Source organism: Ilyonectria robusta, assembly GCF_021365365.1.
Source record: "Ilyonectria robusta strain PMI_751 chromosome Unknown BGZ61scaffold_15, whole genome shotgun sequence".
Classification (NCBI taxonomy): domain Eukaryota; kingdom Fungi; phylum Ascomycota; class Sordariomycetes; order Hypocreales; family Nectriaceae; genus Ilyonectria; species Ilyonectria robusta.
In genome coordinates, this window is record NW_025764449.1 from 131,350 (window position 1) to 147,181 (window position 15,832).

General features: G+C 51.4%; 6 protein-coding genes across 6 annotated transcripts; 3 read left to right on the forward strand and 3 right to left on the reverse strand.

Moving 5' to 3' along the window:
- Nucleotides 1–489: 489 nt before the first annotated feature.
- BGZ61DRAFT_534541 (Pyruvate/Phosphoenolpyruvate kinase-like domain-containing protein) lies at nt 490–1,484 on the forward strand (the record flags this gene model as incomplete). The annotated part of the gene is made up of 2 exons (XM_046254160.1): nt 490–663; nt 720–1,484. The coding sequence occupies 2 exons, from the start codon at nt 490–492 to the stop codon at nt 1,482–1,484; spliced, it is 939 nt and encodes a 312-aa protein (XP_046101771.1).
- A 347-nt stretch (nt 1,485–1,831) lies between these two features.
- Nucleotides 1,832–4,662, forward strand: BGZ61DRAFT_394128 (uncharacterized protein). The gene is made up of 7 exons (XM_046242885.1): nt 1,832–2,064; nt 2,142–2,260; nt 2,309–2,725; nt 2,810–3,247; nt 3,321–3,595; nt 3,658–4,209; nt 4,267–4,662. Exons 1-7 carry the CDS (start codon nt 1,909–1,911, stop codon nt 4,374–4,376), a joined length of 2,067 nt encoding a protein of 688 aa, XP_046101772.1. The 5' UTR covers nt 1,832–1,908; the 3' UTR covers nt 4,377–4,662.
- Nucleotides 4,663–5,611: 949 nt separating this feature from the next.
- On the reverse strand, nt 5,612–6,617 carry BGZ61DRAFT_357012 (uncharacterized protein; the record flags this gene model as incomplete). The annotated part of the gene is made up of 3 exons (XM_046240839.1): nt 5,612–6,211; nt 6,271–6,485; nt 6,572–6,617. Coding segments are annotated over 3 exons (861 nt in total), but the record flags the coding sequence as incomplete, so codon positions are not given.
- Nucleotides 6,618–9,007: 2,390 nt separating this feature from the next.
- Nucleotides 9,008–11,784, forward strand: BGZ61DRAFT_480138 (uncharacterized protein; the record flags this gene model as incomplete). Its single annotated transcript, XM_046249158.1, has 3 exons — nt 9,008–9,182; nt 9,276–9,849; nt 9,960–11,784. 3 exons carry the CDS (start codon nt 9,008–9,010, stop codon nt 11,782–11,784), a joined length of 2,574 nt encoding a protein of 857 aa, XP_046101774.1.
- A 910-nt stretch (nt 11,785–12,694) lies between these two features.
- BGZ61DRAFT_534545 (uncharacterized protein) lies at nt 12,695–13,260 on the reverse strand (the record flags this gene model as incomplete). The annotated part of the gene is made up of 3 exons (XM_046254161.1): nt 12,695–12,776; nt 12,847–13,129; nt 13,197–13,260. 3 exons carry the CDS (start codon nt 13,258–13,260, stop codon nt 12,695–12,697), a joined length of 429 nt encoding a protein of 142 aa, XP_046101775.1.
- Nucleotides 13,261–14,045: 785 nt separating this feature from the next.
- Nucleotides 14,046–14,942, reverse strand: BGZ61DRAFT_534546 (Alpha/Beta hydrolase protein; the record flags this gene model as incomplete). Its single annotated transcript, XM_046254162.1, has 3 exons — nt 14,046–14,240; nt 14,340–14,749; nt 14,810–14,942. The coding sequence occupies 3 exons, from the start codon at nt 14,940–14,942 to the stop codon at nt 14,046–14,048; spliced, it is 738 nt and encodes a 245-aa protein (XP_046101776.1).
- Nucleotides 14,943–15,832: the final 890 nt, after the last annotated feature.

The following is a 15,832-nucleotide window of genomic DNA, read 5'->3' on the forward strand; positions in this document are numbered from 1 at the left end:
TATCCTGGGAGTTTGGGATGGTTCGTTTTATAGATGTTGCCCCAATGGCTCGATGAACGTCACCCGTCTAGACGCACCTGGTCGTTTGGCCGAGCCGGCAGATGATTGCGGGGACCCCAGACCCCGCAAGGTAAAGAGGAATTGGAAAGACGAAGATGGGGAAGCTTGCGGGGATCAACATCTTTGAGGTGCGTGTGGGACCGGAAATAGCGTCGCCGATCGGACAGAGTCGTCTCCGGTCGGCGCCGGTCCGGGGATGCTGCAACTTCAATGTCGTTTCGACGGAGCATGTTTGCCCCATGAGTGCGGTATCGGGATAGACAAACGCCTATATAAGCGGATATGGGCTACGGACTATGCACAATCCAGTTCAAGCCAACAATTTGTGCCATCTCAGCTTCTTGTTGTCATCACCAACTCAACCCCGACTCTTGTCTCTGCAAGACTCTACACACTACACCCGCATCCTTCATCACCATCATCGCTACCATGACTTACTCCAACGGCAACAGCAACGTCAACGGTAATTCGGCGCCCTCCATCTCTGCTGCTACCAAGTTGAGGCGCCTCCTTGAGACGGACGATATCGTTGTGGCCCCTGGCGTCTACGACGGCTTTAGCGCTCGCATTGCGCATGAAGTGGGATTCGACTGCATCTACATGGTGAGCCGATATACACCACCTCCTCCATCAGCAGAGTAGATGCTGACGAGATACAGACCGGTGCTGGCACATGCGCCTCCAAGCTGGGCCAGCCCGACCTGGGCTTCGCCTCGCTCAACGACATGCGCGAGCACGCCGAGATGATTGCCAATCTGAACCCGTCGGTGCCCTTGATCGCCGATGCGGACACGGGCTACGGAGGCCCCAACATGGTCGCACGCACCGTGGCGCAGTACCATCGCTCTGGTGTCGCGGGCCTACACATCGAGGACCAGATACAGACCAAGCGTTGCGGCCACCTGGGAGGCAAGTCGGTCGTTGACGTCGAGACCTTTGCACAGCGTATCGGCGCCGCTTATCAGACGCGTAAGCAACTCGGCTCGGATATCGTCATCATCGCGCGGACGGATGCCCTCCAGACACACGGCTTCGACGAGGCCGTCCGCAGGCTCAAGGCGGCCGTCGCTGCAGGCGCCGATGTAGGATTCCTCGAGGGCGTCACGACAGCAGAGGAAGCGCGTGAGGTGTGTAAGCTCATGGCTCCTACGCCTATGCTGCTCAACATGGTCGAGCACGGCGCCACGCCCTCCTGGACGCCTGCTGAGGCCAAGGAGCTCGGGTTCAAGATGATCATCTTCCCGTTCGCCTCCATTGGGCCTGCCTATCTGGCTATCAAAGATGTCTTTGTCGCGATGAAGGCGACGGGTAAGACTGGGCTAGACAAGGAGTTTACGCCCAAGAAGTTGTTCACTATCGTCGGTCTGACGGAAGCCATGGGGCTAGATGCGGCGGTCGGTGGGAGCCTGTACAGCAAAGTGTAAAGTCAATGTCTGGTTCTCAAGTGGATGCAGCCATTCGATGTTTATGACTATTATACACTAGCAAGAAAGGTTGATGAAATGAAATAAAACCGAATCCCTCGGTGATGGTGTTTTCGAGATGGCTTCCAAGTGCTAATGCTGATTTCGGTCCAAGGCCGAGTGTGAGAATTACTCCTGTGCTCACACCTGGATACCAACCTAATTAGGGGCTAGACTAGACTAATGCAGGTCATAAGTTAATTACTAAGTCACTTCTTCTCCGCATCGGAACGCCGAGCGGGCAACACTTTGGCCATTCCCTCGCCTCCCCGCCCTCGAGGAACTCGTCCTTGTTTTCTATGTAGGGAGGTTTGCACGTCCGCCTGGATCTTTGAAAATCCATACCGGATATCACACATCATTTCACCAGCATAGGCGCCTATGAATGGATGCCGACGCTGCGGCGGGCACCACCAGCCCTCCGATAGAGGCCCGGCACGGCCGCGACAACCTTGGACTGGGCCGTAACGGAGCCGGCGCCGATGATGCCGAGAAGACGTCCGGTCGGCGAAGGGCTTGTAACCAATGCAAGCAGCAAAAGGTATGCGTGACTAGGTTGCATGATGACATGAACGGCCCGGTCACTCAAGATCTTGCGTCTGAATCTGACTCTCCAAGCTCCGGTGTGATCTCGCCTCTAGCGAGGATACGGCGTCACTCGACGTCTGCAGCCGATGCAACCGACTGGGACTTGAGTGCAAGATCGACGATGGGTTTCGAAGGACGAGGAAACGAAGGTGCGAAACCCCCGAAGCCGCCCGACGCATGCTCATCAGACAATCTAGACGCTCGGTGGACTTGGAGAACGAGATTCGGGAGTTGCGGAAGCAGCTCGAGGAGAGTCGCCATGTTCCCGCCGCAACATCCCGGCTAGTACCGGTAGGGTCGACGAACACGGCGAGCTGGGCCATGGCTACGGGGACAGGAGCTCTTCCCATCATCTCACCATATGGGAATCTCGCGCAGACTGACACCAACAGAGTCGCTCCGCCCTCAATAGCTGGTACAGCTTCTATTTCTGCCCAAGGGTCTCCAGCAACGGGGACCAGCACGGCGGAACATTCCCGTATTCCGGGTCTCACAACTAGACCAGGTGTCGATGAACCCATCCCTCGTCGCCCTGTGTACAGTGCCCTTCCACGCCCCAGAGCACTTGGCAATACCGCGCTCTCTGTGGAAGAGATTGATGAATTGTTTAACACGTGAGCATTTGAACTTACCCTGTCCTATAGACCACACTACAAAGAGCATCAACGGAACAGCTTGATTTAACTCAACGATCCTAGTTATCTGACATACTACCACCCCTTTCTGCCCCTTATCGACGAGACTAAGCCCCCCCACGACTACTACCTGTTGTCTGACCTCCTCTTCTGGAGCATCATATCCGTTGCCTCGAGGCGGATGAGGTCCCGGCCGACACTGCTGCCGAGGCTCGCCCGAAACGTGACAGACCTGCTGTGGACGACGCTGCGATCGATCCCGTACTCTCTGGCGACAGTCCAGGCGTTGGCCCTTCTCTGCACTTGGCCATTCCGGACAAGCAGCAGCACGGCCGATCCGACATTTATGCTGGTGGGCATCATGTTGCAGATTGGGACGCAGATGGGGCTCCATCGTGCTCTGGATGCCCAAGACTTCGCCAAGGTCCCTACACGACTCGATGCCAGGGAGTACGCGGAATGGGTGCGGACTTGGGAGGCCTGCAATGTTGTTGCCCGAAGGTCCGTCAGCAATTAAGTCATCCTTTTGAACCCGACTTGATATTGAGCGTATCAACTAATTCAAGACCCTCAGCGTGAGCGTTGGCTGTGGGCTTCCTCTTTTTATACAGACGTATGACTGGCCTCTGCCAGTGGCTCTCGCAGAAAGCCCACTAGAGCCTCTCGCTCTCGGTGCATCATTTCGGTACCACCTACGAATAGAGCAGTTTCGACTCCGAGTGTCAACCTCCCTGGCGTCCTACGTACCTGAAACTGGGCAACTCGCCTCCATGCGGGAGAGACTGACTTTGTATCGTCTACTGAACTCGGGTCTGGCTGAGTTGAAAGCCGAGGAACATGAAACCTCAGGTATGTTCATCCCACTGGTGTCGTTCGGGTCTTGACTCGTCCAAATTAACCATTTAGCATAGCATTCACCACCTGGTATCTAGCAGCAGCCAGGCTACACCTCCACGCCTTCTATCTCTTCGATGATGCCGCCACGGACGGGTTCAACGACCGCATCATCACCCTATACCTGACAGCATCCTCCCTTATTGAGCTGAGTCTAGAGCATGACGCTCAGGAAATCGCTTTCTTCGAGTGTTGCCCCTTTTATTGCTACCAAGTCTTCGTCTGCGCGGCCTTTACCGTCCTCAAAATCCTCATGAACGGCTTCTTCCAATCGATTCTCGACGTCGGGTCGGGCACAAAGCTTCTCGAAGCTGCCATTGCGGCGCTGAGAAAGGTCAGCGTAGCAAACAACGACCTGCCCGCTCGTTTAGGCGACGTCATCGGCTTCTTCTGTGCGTTGCCAGATCCGACCGTCATCGGGGGCGCGACGATCGATGACTTGCGGCTCAAGCAGGTAAAAAGCCGGCTGAGTATGAGTGTAGTGTATGATTGTCTATGGACGTGGAGGAAGCATTTCCAGACGGAAGAAAATGAAGTAGCGAGTCGCGATAACTCCCGCCATGCTGAAGATAAGAACGAAACTTCTCACAAGGTACTTGGAGCTTTACTGACATGTTCTCCAGCACGCGAGATCCTCACACCTAATGATGTGCAGAGCATTCTAGGCGCATTTAATTTCCCAATCGGGATGACCGGTTTCCTGGACATGGACATGGACATAAACATAGCCTCTTAGGGAGGTATGCTTACAGTGTTTACTAGCCAATTTGCTTCAGGCAGCGTTTGCGCGCCTTCCGACACAATGTCTGGATGAAAGGCTTCTTCCGGGATATGGTTTGGCTCGAAATACATCGCTGCGGGGCTCTGACTTTGGGAACACAGGCAATTCTTGCCTCATGGGATTGAGGAGGATCAGGATATACTCGATCAGCGTAGCATTATATCTGAATAGGCATTGGTTATTTAAAACAGCCATCTCGGTTTGGCTATTGATGCAACGGGGGAACATGGATTGTTCTGGGTAAGGCACTTTAGGAACTTGTGTTGAGGATCCCGAGAAGAGGCCCCATTGCTGGAAGCAATGTGACAGCAATCATCTGACTTCGAGTCCACAGTGTCTTGCTGATGCTTTGGTAGGTTTTCTGATCTACGATTCCGCAAGGAATCAGGCAGTGCATTTTGGACATGAGAAACCAGGCGGCCTGCCTTTTCAACTAGGGACGAATCAACTGGGGCGATGCTCCTTTAGTTCGATCATTCAGTAGGACATGGTATAATTATCGCCATTCTCTTAACTAATGTTATCTGGTATCCACGGCGCTGCTGAGTCGTCGCTGATTCACAGCGGCGAGGCCTTGCGCCCCCATACCTATATTTGACGATCGACTTGCATGTCAGAACCGCTGTGAGCCTCTGCCAGAGCTTCCTCTGGCTTCGCCCTAAGTCCCCTATACAGGCACCAAAATTGGCCACATCCCTCCCATCCCATCACCGGGTGGTGGCAAAACATCATTGTGAGCATACATGTTATAATGCACCTCCGACTCTGCCTGTCCAGGTTGAGCTGAAGAGGCATGGCTCCAACAACTAAACCGCCCAACTGGCGGACTAAGGAAATCAATTCATAATTAAGGCTGGTTGTTGTGGGCGGGCGATGGTTGACTAGTTCTGTAGTTCTGTGTTTTTGGGTAGGTTGTCAGCGAAGTTCTTCCGTCCCCTACTGAGCACTAACTCGCCCAGTGCAAGATATCCAGGTAGTCACAAGCAGGCAGAAAGATAACTGGACTTACAAGACCCTGGATAGAGCCACCCTGTATATGGTTGGCATGCGGGGTATTACCGACAACATTTCCCACCTGGACTCCGAAATTCGGAGCATTATTATACATGACATCGCCCTGATTTATGTTGATAGTCTGTTCTCGGATTTCGCTTGTTAGTCAGGTTCAAAGGAGAACGCAAAGGCAATAATTAGTACTCGAGAGGCGAGACATAACAGACCTGTGGGTTTAACCCTCCCACTCCTCCTTTGCCCTCCGTCTTGTTCTTCTCGATATCCTTGACCCACTCCTTCAGCTTCGTAGTGACCGTCTTGTAGTCGGTTCCATAGTTGTCTTCAAACTTGGCCATGTTGACGTGATTGGCCTGGATTGACAGCGCGTCCACGCCCAGCCAGGTCGCAGACTCCCTGGGCACGACAAAGCCCGCAGTCTTGCTCATCGGGCGCTCCTCGAAGAAGCAGGCCACCTCTAGGTGAGGCAGGTCCCGCGAGCGATCTCTCGCCTTGAGGAACTTGGCAAACGCAGCGCAGATGTCTGTCAGTTTCTTTGAGCGCACCTCGAGATCCTTGACGTTGCTCCGCTGAGTCGGGATGATGCAGTTCAAGATGGCGGTGGCAATTGTGGCATACTTTGCCTTGGAAGATCCTAGAAACGGCGTTCCGAGAAAGAGGGCGCCGATGGTGTGATCGGCAATGGCTTGCTTGGCCGCGTCTGTTTGATGATCCCGAGAGAGCGCGTTAGCAACCACCAGCCCTCCCATGCTGTGCGCCACAAAGATGATGGGGCGGTCCTTTCAAAACCTGCTGTTAATGACTTACTGTAAGTCCGTGTAATTAGGCTGTGACTTACCGAGTCCTTGTCCCCTCGCAACATTTTGAGCGCCTCAAGGAGCGCTGTTGAATAATCATCGATGGTCAACTCTGGCGCAATCGTTTCGGAGCTCTCTGGGTAGAACTTGGCAAAGTCGGCGTTATAGCCGAACGAGACGATCCTTGCCGTAGGGCAGTCTGTAGGCAGAAGCTCGGGGTCTCCTGGCCAGAATGTCGTCTCATGTGGCTCCTTGCCTTTCCAGGTCCCTGCGTTTTTTTGTCAGATAACAAAGACATCATTATGGATAAGTAGGTATAATTTGGGAAGAACCGTGATTTACAGGTATTGATTCTGTCGCCGCCGAGGCCATGGACAAAGACGATGCTATAGGTGTTCAATCATCAGCTGGCGGAACTTGGTTCGGTTGTTGCTAGTCGAGGAGTAAGTCTGTGATGTGCGTACTCGACTTCGGCTTTCCCACCCTCCGGTTGATAGAGAGGATCTCTGAGACCTGCTTTGTCAGGCTTCTTGCTAGCTCTACCTTCACTAGGCATGGCGTCCAAGTATTGTTGGCGAAGATGTACTCGGAAGTAGATGTGGCGAATAGCAACCGATGCTCGCTACGTAATATCTAGTTCGCTCTCGAACAGGAATACGTAGGGGATGCACAATTAGATTTATGTATTTGAATTAGTGGGGGCGGCTTAAGTTTTCTTTAACCTGATGGCGGCAAGCCAGTCTATGTGCGGCTCTTGCTATTTGTGTATTCGGGAGATCAAGTACCGATATCTGCAAGTGCGGTGGATATAGTACCGTTATTTCCGTCTGCGGGGTTTCCCGACAAACAATATTTACAGTAAAAGAGGGGAAATATTGGGACTTTCGTTGGCTGTGTGGCACCATAGAGACTGCTATTCGTTGGCAACTTCGCACCATCTTTCAGCCAGCCATATTTCACTGCGGCCCACTTGTCATGTATTAATAAAAACCCCAAATGCAACCTTGATGCATTTTTGGGGACATATCTCGCTCCCTCGTTGGGCAAAGACTTAGACGGCTCTTCCGAATGGAACGCTGAAGTGATGTACACTGCATACACTTGTAGACCTACCTAACCTACCTTGGTTAGGTTACCGACAAGGCTGCAAATGCTTATCCGCTGCTTCCTTCGCTATTGCCGTGAAATATTGTGTACCACACTACAGTTATACTGAATATCTACTGACAAACCCAGGTGCTTCTCTCCACTAAGTATCCCTTTATCGCCTGTGCTCTTAATATCCGCAATAACAGAGCCAAACTGGTTGCGGTTTGCGTAAAGGAGCCTCGAGGACCGAAATAAGTCTAGCTAGATAAATCTGAATGTAAAGAATTAAAGCTGGACGGTGGCATACAAGACCTTTTGTTGTTTCGTTTCTCAAGATGCTGTAAGGTATTACGGTAAAGCGATCCATGAGTTCTATTTTATGTGGGCTCCAGCAACCTGTTGCAAAACCAACGAGATAAATACCGCATGGAAGCTGAGCTGCCGCGGCGGTCCTCATTATCCTAGCCGTGAAGGTCGACTGCTAAAGGGAAAGCGGCATTCGAAGTGATGCATGTACCGTAAAATCTCGATTAATTGAGAAGGTCTAGCGCCGCATTTAGTACAGTCTTGGCAGCTTGACCAGGCTGAACTATGAGTCCGATCGAACTTCCATCCAATAGTCTCAGGTAGCAGGTGGCCTGACAGCTCGCTAGACCTTCTCGAGTCTTTACGGTATACCCAAAGCTGCAGCCAACAATAGCTGTTCGGCAAACCCGCTCCCTTAGGCCGCGGAGACATCTGCCCAGGTGAGTTCTGTATCTGTACCGACTAACTCTCTGATTAGGATGGCTGACATATGTACTGCAACGACGAAGCTTGCTCTGCAAATGGTACTAGTGCTTATCCTATGTGTCAAGAGGAATAGAAATGCTAGAAAGTCGTCCTGTCTGTCAGCAATACGATTCTGCATGACGTGTTCGCCACATTCCACATGATGGCTTTTAGGCACCGTTGACGGAGCCAAGCAATGCCTAATGTGATAACGCCCGCATCACATACATGCACTAGCGATTGGGGCAAGAACACGCGTCTGCAGCTTTCATTGCCGTGACGTCTGCGGGTGATCCGGTGTATAGACTAGACCGCCGTGATAACGGCTGCAGTTACCGGCACGGATTCCCCACATGTCTTCCCTCGGTTATCGCGCAGCCAGTCGCGTTGAAGCGTCTCGTGAGGGGGAAGATAAACAAGCAGCCAAGATAGCGGGAGATTGGTAGGGGAAGGACCTGGAGGGGGAGGCCAGAGAAAGTGGGTGGGCAAAAGCACAACAGCCGGCACAACGGCCAATGTGAAGCGAAGACTAACGCAGCTGTCATATTGGCCCCTGCCAGAGGCCCCCGGAACGGGTTTAGTATCTCCTCAAGACATGGGGGCGGAAGAGCTGAAACTCTCTACCAATCAGAAAGGACAGCAAGCTGTACAAATCAGAATGAGGTCTTTAAGTTGAGGGGAGGGGGCGCAGACTTTTGTTCTCGGTGCCAACCTTTCCATTTCAATACTGCCAATAACATGTATTTTAAGACCTGAGGCAAACAAATGACTCTCTCCCGAGCCTTAAATGCCGCCATTAATTACTATATCTGAGTGAAATTATTATCATCAGTTTTGAATCTACGCTACGAATCAGACTCTGTACAAACTTACGACAAAAAAAGATCGACACATGATGTTATTAAACAGCATGCCAAAATGCCACCAGTAGAAAATCCGCCCTCTACTCCTCCGGACACCCCGCATCCTGGCAATGGAAAAAGCGGGCGAGGTGGTGGAGATCGAAACATCATACAGGGAGACGTAAAATATGAGAAAGCTACAAACTACGGAGTACAAACCGGGAATATCTTTGGGTACAATGTCATAATTGGTAGGTATATGTCATGATAAAGGGGGGCAGCCACATGCAGTTGCTGCAGCTTCAAGTTGTTTAGATTTGGCCTAATTAATCTTACGCTCTTAGGGGGGATCAACGTCGCGTTGGATGCGGCAAACAATTTGACGCACAAAATTCAAGACTTCGCAGCCAGAGTCGAGATGGTCAGTCTACGGCTCATATCTGTGGGTGAAAAAGCCGGCGCGACCGCGAACTTGATGAATACCATCAACGCCTTGGTGGTGAAACAAGCCAGGAGGGAAGGAATTACGGATAAAGATGTTACCAAAGAGGCAAAATTGCCCGAAGTCAAGGATAGAGATTGGGGGGCAGGAGAAGGAAAAGAACCCGAGTCGGAAGTTTTGAGTAGGAAATGCTTCAAGGACATAATGGAGGCCATTAGAGGGGCACGGTGTCTCTTTGAAAACGTGACCAAGAAGATTGAGGACGCCAGCGACACCCTCATTCGTCCCCAGGTATTGAGTCGAGGAGGCTACCAGTCGGGTCCGGAGGCAATGGCGCAAGACGACAAAGTAAGGCTAGACGAAGCCGACAAGAAGCGCATTTTCCTGACAGAGAAAGACATTGGATACATGGAGACGGATATCGAGAGTCGCAAGACGGAATTGAACATGATGTTTATGGTCTTTGCATTTGTCGTGTAAGCAATTTTTCCCACGCCACTCCTTTGTCTATTTACAGCAATGTGTCTCTTACTCAAGTGTCGGAATTTGCGAATATTAACATGATTACTTACCTACCTCTACTTAGCAACGACGAAAAGTACGAGCAAACAGAACAGAGGCGAAAAACTGTGGAGCGAATTGTGGTCGACAACTGGAGACTCCTAAAAAAACTAGCAGATCGTCTCCTACGAGATGGTGGCAACTCTTCACCTCAGCCAGGACTTCCTGATCCGGTTCCCCTTCCACCCAGGCCCGGGCCATTGCCAGATATGCGACCGTTGCAATTTCCTGATCTCTCTCGCCTCACATCTCTCTATATGGGCTGGGTAATTCGCAAAGCCCAGCTACCAGAAAACCCTGCCGTCGGGCTTGAACGCTCACAAAAGTACTCGTGGGCTTATGCCGTTGTCACTAGGCTGACCCTGTCAACCGAAGAGCTCTTCCTCAAAGTTTTGGCCCAAATCACGCAGAGAGCAAGCCTCGGCCGGACACTTCGGGATGACTGCGTGGCAGTGCTGGAATCAACCAGCCAGAAGCTAGTGGTTGATAGGCTGCTGAGAGACCAAAATGACGATTTACAAAGATTCCATCCACAACTGGAGTGGACTCTGGGAGGTCTGGAATGCCAGCCGAGTCATGTTACAGCCTGGTCGGGACCGGAAAGCGGTGAGAAGAGGAAGGGAAGAAAAAGGACAGTTGCTACAGACCATGGGAAAAGAAAAACGGCCGCCATCGAGGTCATCTTGAAGACGCAATGGAGAACTCCTTGGTTAGGCCAACCTCCACGAAGTTCTGTAGGCATCGGCGGCCCAGTACCCTCTGGATCGGTTGGTCCAGATCCCATCCACACCGGTCCAAGACTATGGACCAACACTGGCACGGACGGAACAACGCAATATAGACCAAATTCCGAACAGCAGCACAAACTCCCAGAGCCCCATACCCCTCACCGTCCTCGTGCTCGCCCGCGGCCGCACTCTGAGCTCAAAAAGCATAGGCCAGTCCTCGTGGTACGCGAACCAAAATTCGTTTTTTTAAAGGAAGGGGGCAAAAAGAAAGCTGAAAAAACCGGGAAGGCCAGGTCCAAAAAGAAACATCAAAAACACATCTCCATCGAGCTTCGTCGTCCCGGGAGCTACTACCGAAGGAGTCGGAGTCCTAATGATGGTTCTCCCGGACCATCGGCGTCATTTGTCCAAGCTCCGCCTGCACGTTCTCTTCCACCGCCGCCACCGCCACCGCCACCGGGATTCCGAACTGCTCATGTTCATATCCCCCCGAAGCAGACAGATCATGAACGTCAACGAGAGGAGACAGAGGTCATAGAGGAGCTATTTGAGGAGTTCGAAGAGCTGTGTGAAACAAAGGGCAAGAAGAAGAGCAAAAGGCCAAGCAGGGATCCAGAACTAAAAGCACGCCGGCAAGAGGAGGTCCGGAAGGCCGCTGAAGCTGCCGTGGGTTCTGGTTTCCCACCGGATGTCAGCTTGAATCCGGACTCGGACACCGGAATTACCAGGAGGCTAATGAGACAGGTGGAGAGGAGGAGCCAGCAACGGATGACCCTAGAGCAGGAGCACAGTGAGAATGTAAAGGTGGATGTCGTGGTAGGGAGACCGGCTCGATACAGACGCCCGCCTACACCCCCGGCGCTGATACGGATACAGACTCGAGGTCATCCACCATTCCCACCCAGCACTCCACTTGTCACACGCTTCCCTCGAGAACGCGCACGTGAGCGACACCTGGGGATACCATCGCCACTAGAAGGCCGAGACGGAGACAGTGAAGGAGCATGGGAGTACCACCGCCACCAAACCCGGGTGGAGGACGTGGCTGACTATGACGACGATGATGGGGGACGAGGAGGTCTGGAGGAGACGCAGGATTACCATATCAGAGGAGCCCCCTGATCGGACCGGCGACATTCCCACCATAACAGGGTGCATCACCCTCATCATCGCCAATAATTTTGCAAGAGAGTTGCTAACTTGTTTAGGGAGCCTTGCCGCTTTTTGATGTTGTCGTTATGGCCAGTCTGACTATATTAGTTGCTTAGTGCGTACAAACGGTATAGGGTAGGCGCGGATTGTGGGGTTCAGGTCCTAGTAGGAATCAGGACATCATAGTACTTGATGGATCCGATACGGTCAATTCAATCGTTGCAATAGTGTCCAAATTGATGATGATGATCGCGATAACCTCCCGGTCATCCGGACCGGCCGGAAGAGGGGTTATTTGACCCCCTTCATGACTAAGGTCCGGATATCAATCTACTGAAGGTTTCCTTGTACAGGGCCTCTCTCCAACAGTACTTATAAGTTATTATGGGGTCACTGTAAACAAGGGAGGCAAACCGGTTACGGGCACCACCAGCAGAGCTGGACATGGCAGTTCATCGGTCCCATCCTCGCACGAAACGAACTATACCGTCATTGCGCCAAATAACCGTGGCGCCGGGGACTCGAGTCTTCCGCCCGGCTCCGTTCTGGGACCTGTACCAAAATTGGCACCTTGTTTACTTCCAAGTCCCCGACTTGGCCGAGTTTCTCATATCTATCAAAGAAGAGGCAGTTTTTACAATGGTACTTCTTTCACGGGAGCTACCCTAGACCAGCGAGTTTTATTAAGTATACAGTGGCTCTCGACGTTGAATATTTTAGTACAGGGAGAAACATGGCACTGGAGCAGTAAAGTTGATTTTGGATTTATTGGCAGCTCCTTCTTCCAGATGAGAGAATCTCATTCTGCTCTGGCGTACACAATCCTATCTTGAATACCTAATATTAATAGGGCAACTTTCTAATACAGCGTAATAGCCCCTTAGCATTGGGCAACAACATCTTGACCAGCAGCAGTTGCGTCATCAAGAGCATTCTGCGCTTCACTAACAGCGGTGTCGGTGCTATAATGTGTAGTTAGCACATGAAAAAGTAGGCCGGTATAAGTATCGTAACGCTCTTAGAGGTACATACCTGTCGCCAGCTGCTAAAGCATCTCCCATAGCCTTTAGGCCGGCCTCAACCTCGGTGCGACCTGCGTCAGGAGGCGCCTCGCCTGCGATGATAGCGCTGGCAATCTGGGAAATCCCAGCGTTGGCCTGGTCGAGGCCAGTAGTTGCCGCAGCCGAGGTAGCCGGGTCTTGGATAGTGTTGATGGCATCTCCGGCGTCACCTAGGGCGCCCACGATGCGCACGCGGGCAAGGTTGCACTGGATGCTTCCCAATGAGCCCAAGAGCTGGCGGGGCGTGATGGCAGCTGTGTGTTGAATCAGTGTCAGTGCGTCTCAAGAACAGATGCATCAAACGGAACGAAGGTAACATACCAGCCTGGGCGACGGAGGCGACGCTGGCCAACAGAGTGGCAACAATGAATCGAGAACCCAACATATTTGATGAGGGAAACGGATTATTCTGAACTAAGAGAAATCGGTAGTTGGAAAGCGAGGGAAGTAAAAGTGAAGCGATGTAAGAGCGAAAGAAGTAACAGGGAACCAGCCCAAAGAGTGAAGAGTGACGAAGAAAAGGATTAAAGCGTGCTGAAGCTGAGATTGTGCTGTAGATAGAGAGAGAGACCAGAAAATCATCACACTTGGGATCTTGAGTTATATATAATTTTTCGAGCATATAGACCGACGCTCCAGAGTCATGTTTCACGACGCGACCAGGAGACCCTTGCAAGCAGCAACTTTTGCGATTGGATGGTAGGAAATTATCTGAAACCATTGATGAAATGCCATTCCCTCAATGCGATTGGACAAGCAAAGACAAAACATTATCCAGACACATTACCGGTAAGATCGTCACTGTGAAACGCTTCTCTAAGATCTCGCCCTTGCATGAATCGGGTTGACTCTACTCTCCCCATACAAGTCGGGTGGCGATCTTCGCTACCCGTTTCCGAAGCGGCCTCAGCCCCGCGGCTCAATTGCTCCGAAGAAACGCATAAAGTTCAGGTTCGAACAATCCCATGTTAAGTTAGGTCACCCTTGGGGCTGTGCAGCCCCCCTGGATCCCTCTGTGGGTACATGGCTATGCTTGAAGTAATGTTTGAAAAATACTTAAGGCGCGTTTAGCTCTATATCTGCGTGTCTAATATGGAGATTGAAGCTCGGGTAAATACTTGTTTGATATTTTTAGATGATACAGGTGAATCGGCCTTGAGACCTAGACTATTAAACCCTGGACTTGAAGAAATCGGCCATCTCCGCAACCGCGGGATTCACATAGTCCTCCAGATCGTAGAAGTCGATATGCCCACCATTAGGCATAATGACCTTCTTGAGATCCTTATTCTTGCCAGCGAGGACCTTGAAGAGCTTCTCCGAGTGCCACGTCGTTGCTTTCTCACCCGCGACTATAAGTACAGGCTACGTGAGATAAATATCGGCCAAGTGTCCCGGATCCAAAGTCATGAAGAATTGCATCGACCGAAGAAGCATCTTTTTTGGAGAGTTCGGATGTGGTACCCGTGGCGTTAAGTAGAATTCGTCGATGTCTCGAGCTTCTTTTGTTGCGTTGGCGTCCAAGACAGGTGGCACGATTGGAACAGTGACTGCTTCACATCCTTTCGCCTCAGCCTGCAAGGCCTGGGAGACTTGGTCTAACACAGCAACTTTCTCGGCTGGGTCGTGGTTACTATCATTTCTGAGGCGGACACCGTGACCCATGCTGACAGCGCTGATAACGGCGACGGCCTTGAAGCGGTGGTCGCCTTTAGCAGCGGCAATGGCATATCCACCCCCTCTACAAATTCTGACGATGCCAATGCGGTTGGCGTCGACGTAATAGAGTTGTTGAAGGAAGTCCGCCACAGCAGATGCACCCGTCACTCTTGCTGCTGGGTTCTCAAGATAACGAGGCAACCCCTCCAACTCGCCTTGGTCGGATGCATCGTAGCATATATAGCCCTATTGAGAAAGCCTTTTGACATACCTACTGGCAGTCTGCTCCTTCACGCCTCCAGTGGGGTGGATAATAACAACACCTGGAGCCTTGGTGGAAAGGGAGAATGGCTTGAAGACTAAGCTAGCTAGCTTGATAGATCCTTTGGTGACCGAGACGGCCGACATGATGGAAGGTTTCAGTGAGGATTGTGTTTCGGTGAGATGCAATTTTCAAGTGAATTTTGTCTAACTAATTGTATGCCAGCAATGACTTCGGCGCGTAAAGTCGACTCCAGGCCATCGGGTTCATTTAGTTAGGCACGTACAGAAGGTTGAGCGGAAAGTTTCATCCTGGCATGACGGCAATCCGCAGATTACTTATCTTGGTGTGATTTAGCCATCCAAGGAGATGGACCATTTTAGAGGAGACGCTGATATACCTGAAGGAGACGGGCTCTGTGGGACAGTGAGCCGCCGCTCGTTGACAGGATGTTGTACCGGTAGTACCGGAGAGAAATGGGACATCCACTAAAGCCAACGGATTACTGAACACCGAATTAGCGATCACCAGTTACATATTGCACAAGAGCACACAAATATACTCGAAGGGCAAACATTCATCCATGTATGCCGGACGAACGGTGTCAGAACAGTAATTACGTACTGTACGGTCCTATTAAAAGCCAAAAGAAACGGGCGACCCTCAAAATACTCTCTTTAGCGAGCGGCTAGTCTTCGTCCACGTCGTCCAAACTTTGCACTCCGCACTCTGTCAACACAAGATGGAGCTTTGGGTTGTCCATATCCCATAGTCTCTGACACAATGTATGGCCGCCACGCTCCCAGCCGGCTCGTGCCTGCTGAATCAGTCGCTTCGTCATACTTGCGTCGCTAATCTCGGCCTTGTTGGCCCATCCGAGTTTCTTATCTACGTCCGCCCTAGCACAGAGTAGAATTCATTTTATTGAATTAACTAGACTTTTTGTAAATGAACATAATAAGATTACTTTTACTATAATTAATAGAAGTATAAATTATTTAATTTCTTCCTGAAATAGGTAATATCTACTATGTAT

Coding starts and splice junctions, on each gene's coding strand:
- BGZ61DRAFT_394128 (XM_046242885.1), top strand. CDS start 1,909: ATGGATGCCGACGCTGCGGCGGGCACCACCAGCCCTCCGATAGAGGCC. Junction 3,596..3,657: donor CGAGGAACATGAAACCTCAG/GTATGTTCATCC, acceptor CATTTAGCATAG/CATTCACCACCTGGTATCTA. Junction 4,210..4,266: donor TAACTCCCGCCATGCTGAAG/ATAAGAACGAAA, acceptor GTTCTCCAGCAC/GCGAGATCCTCACACCTAAT.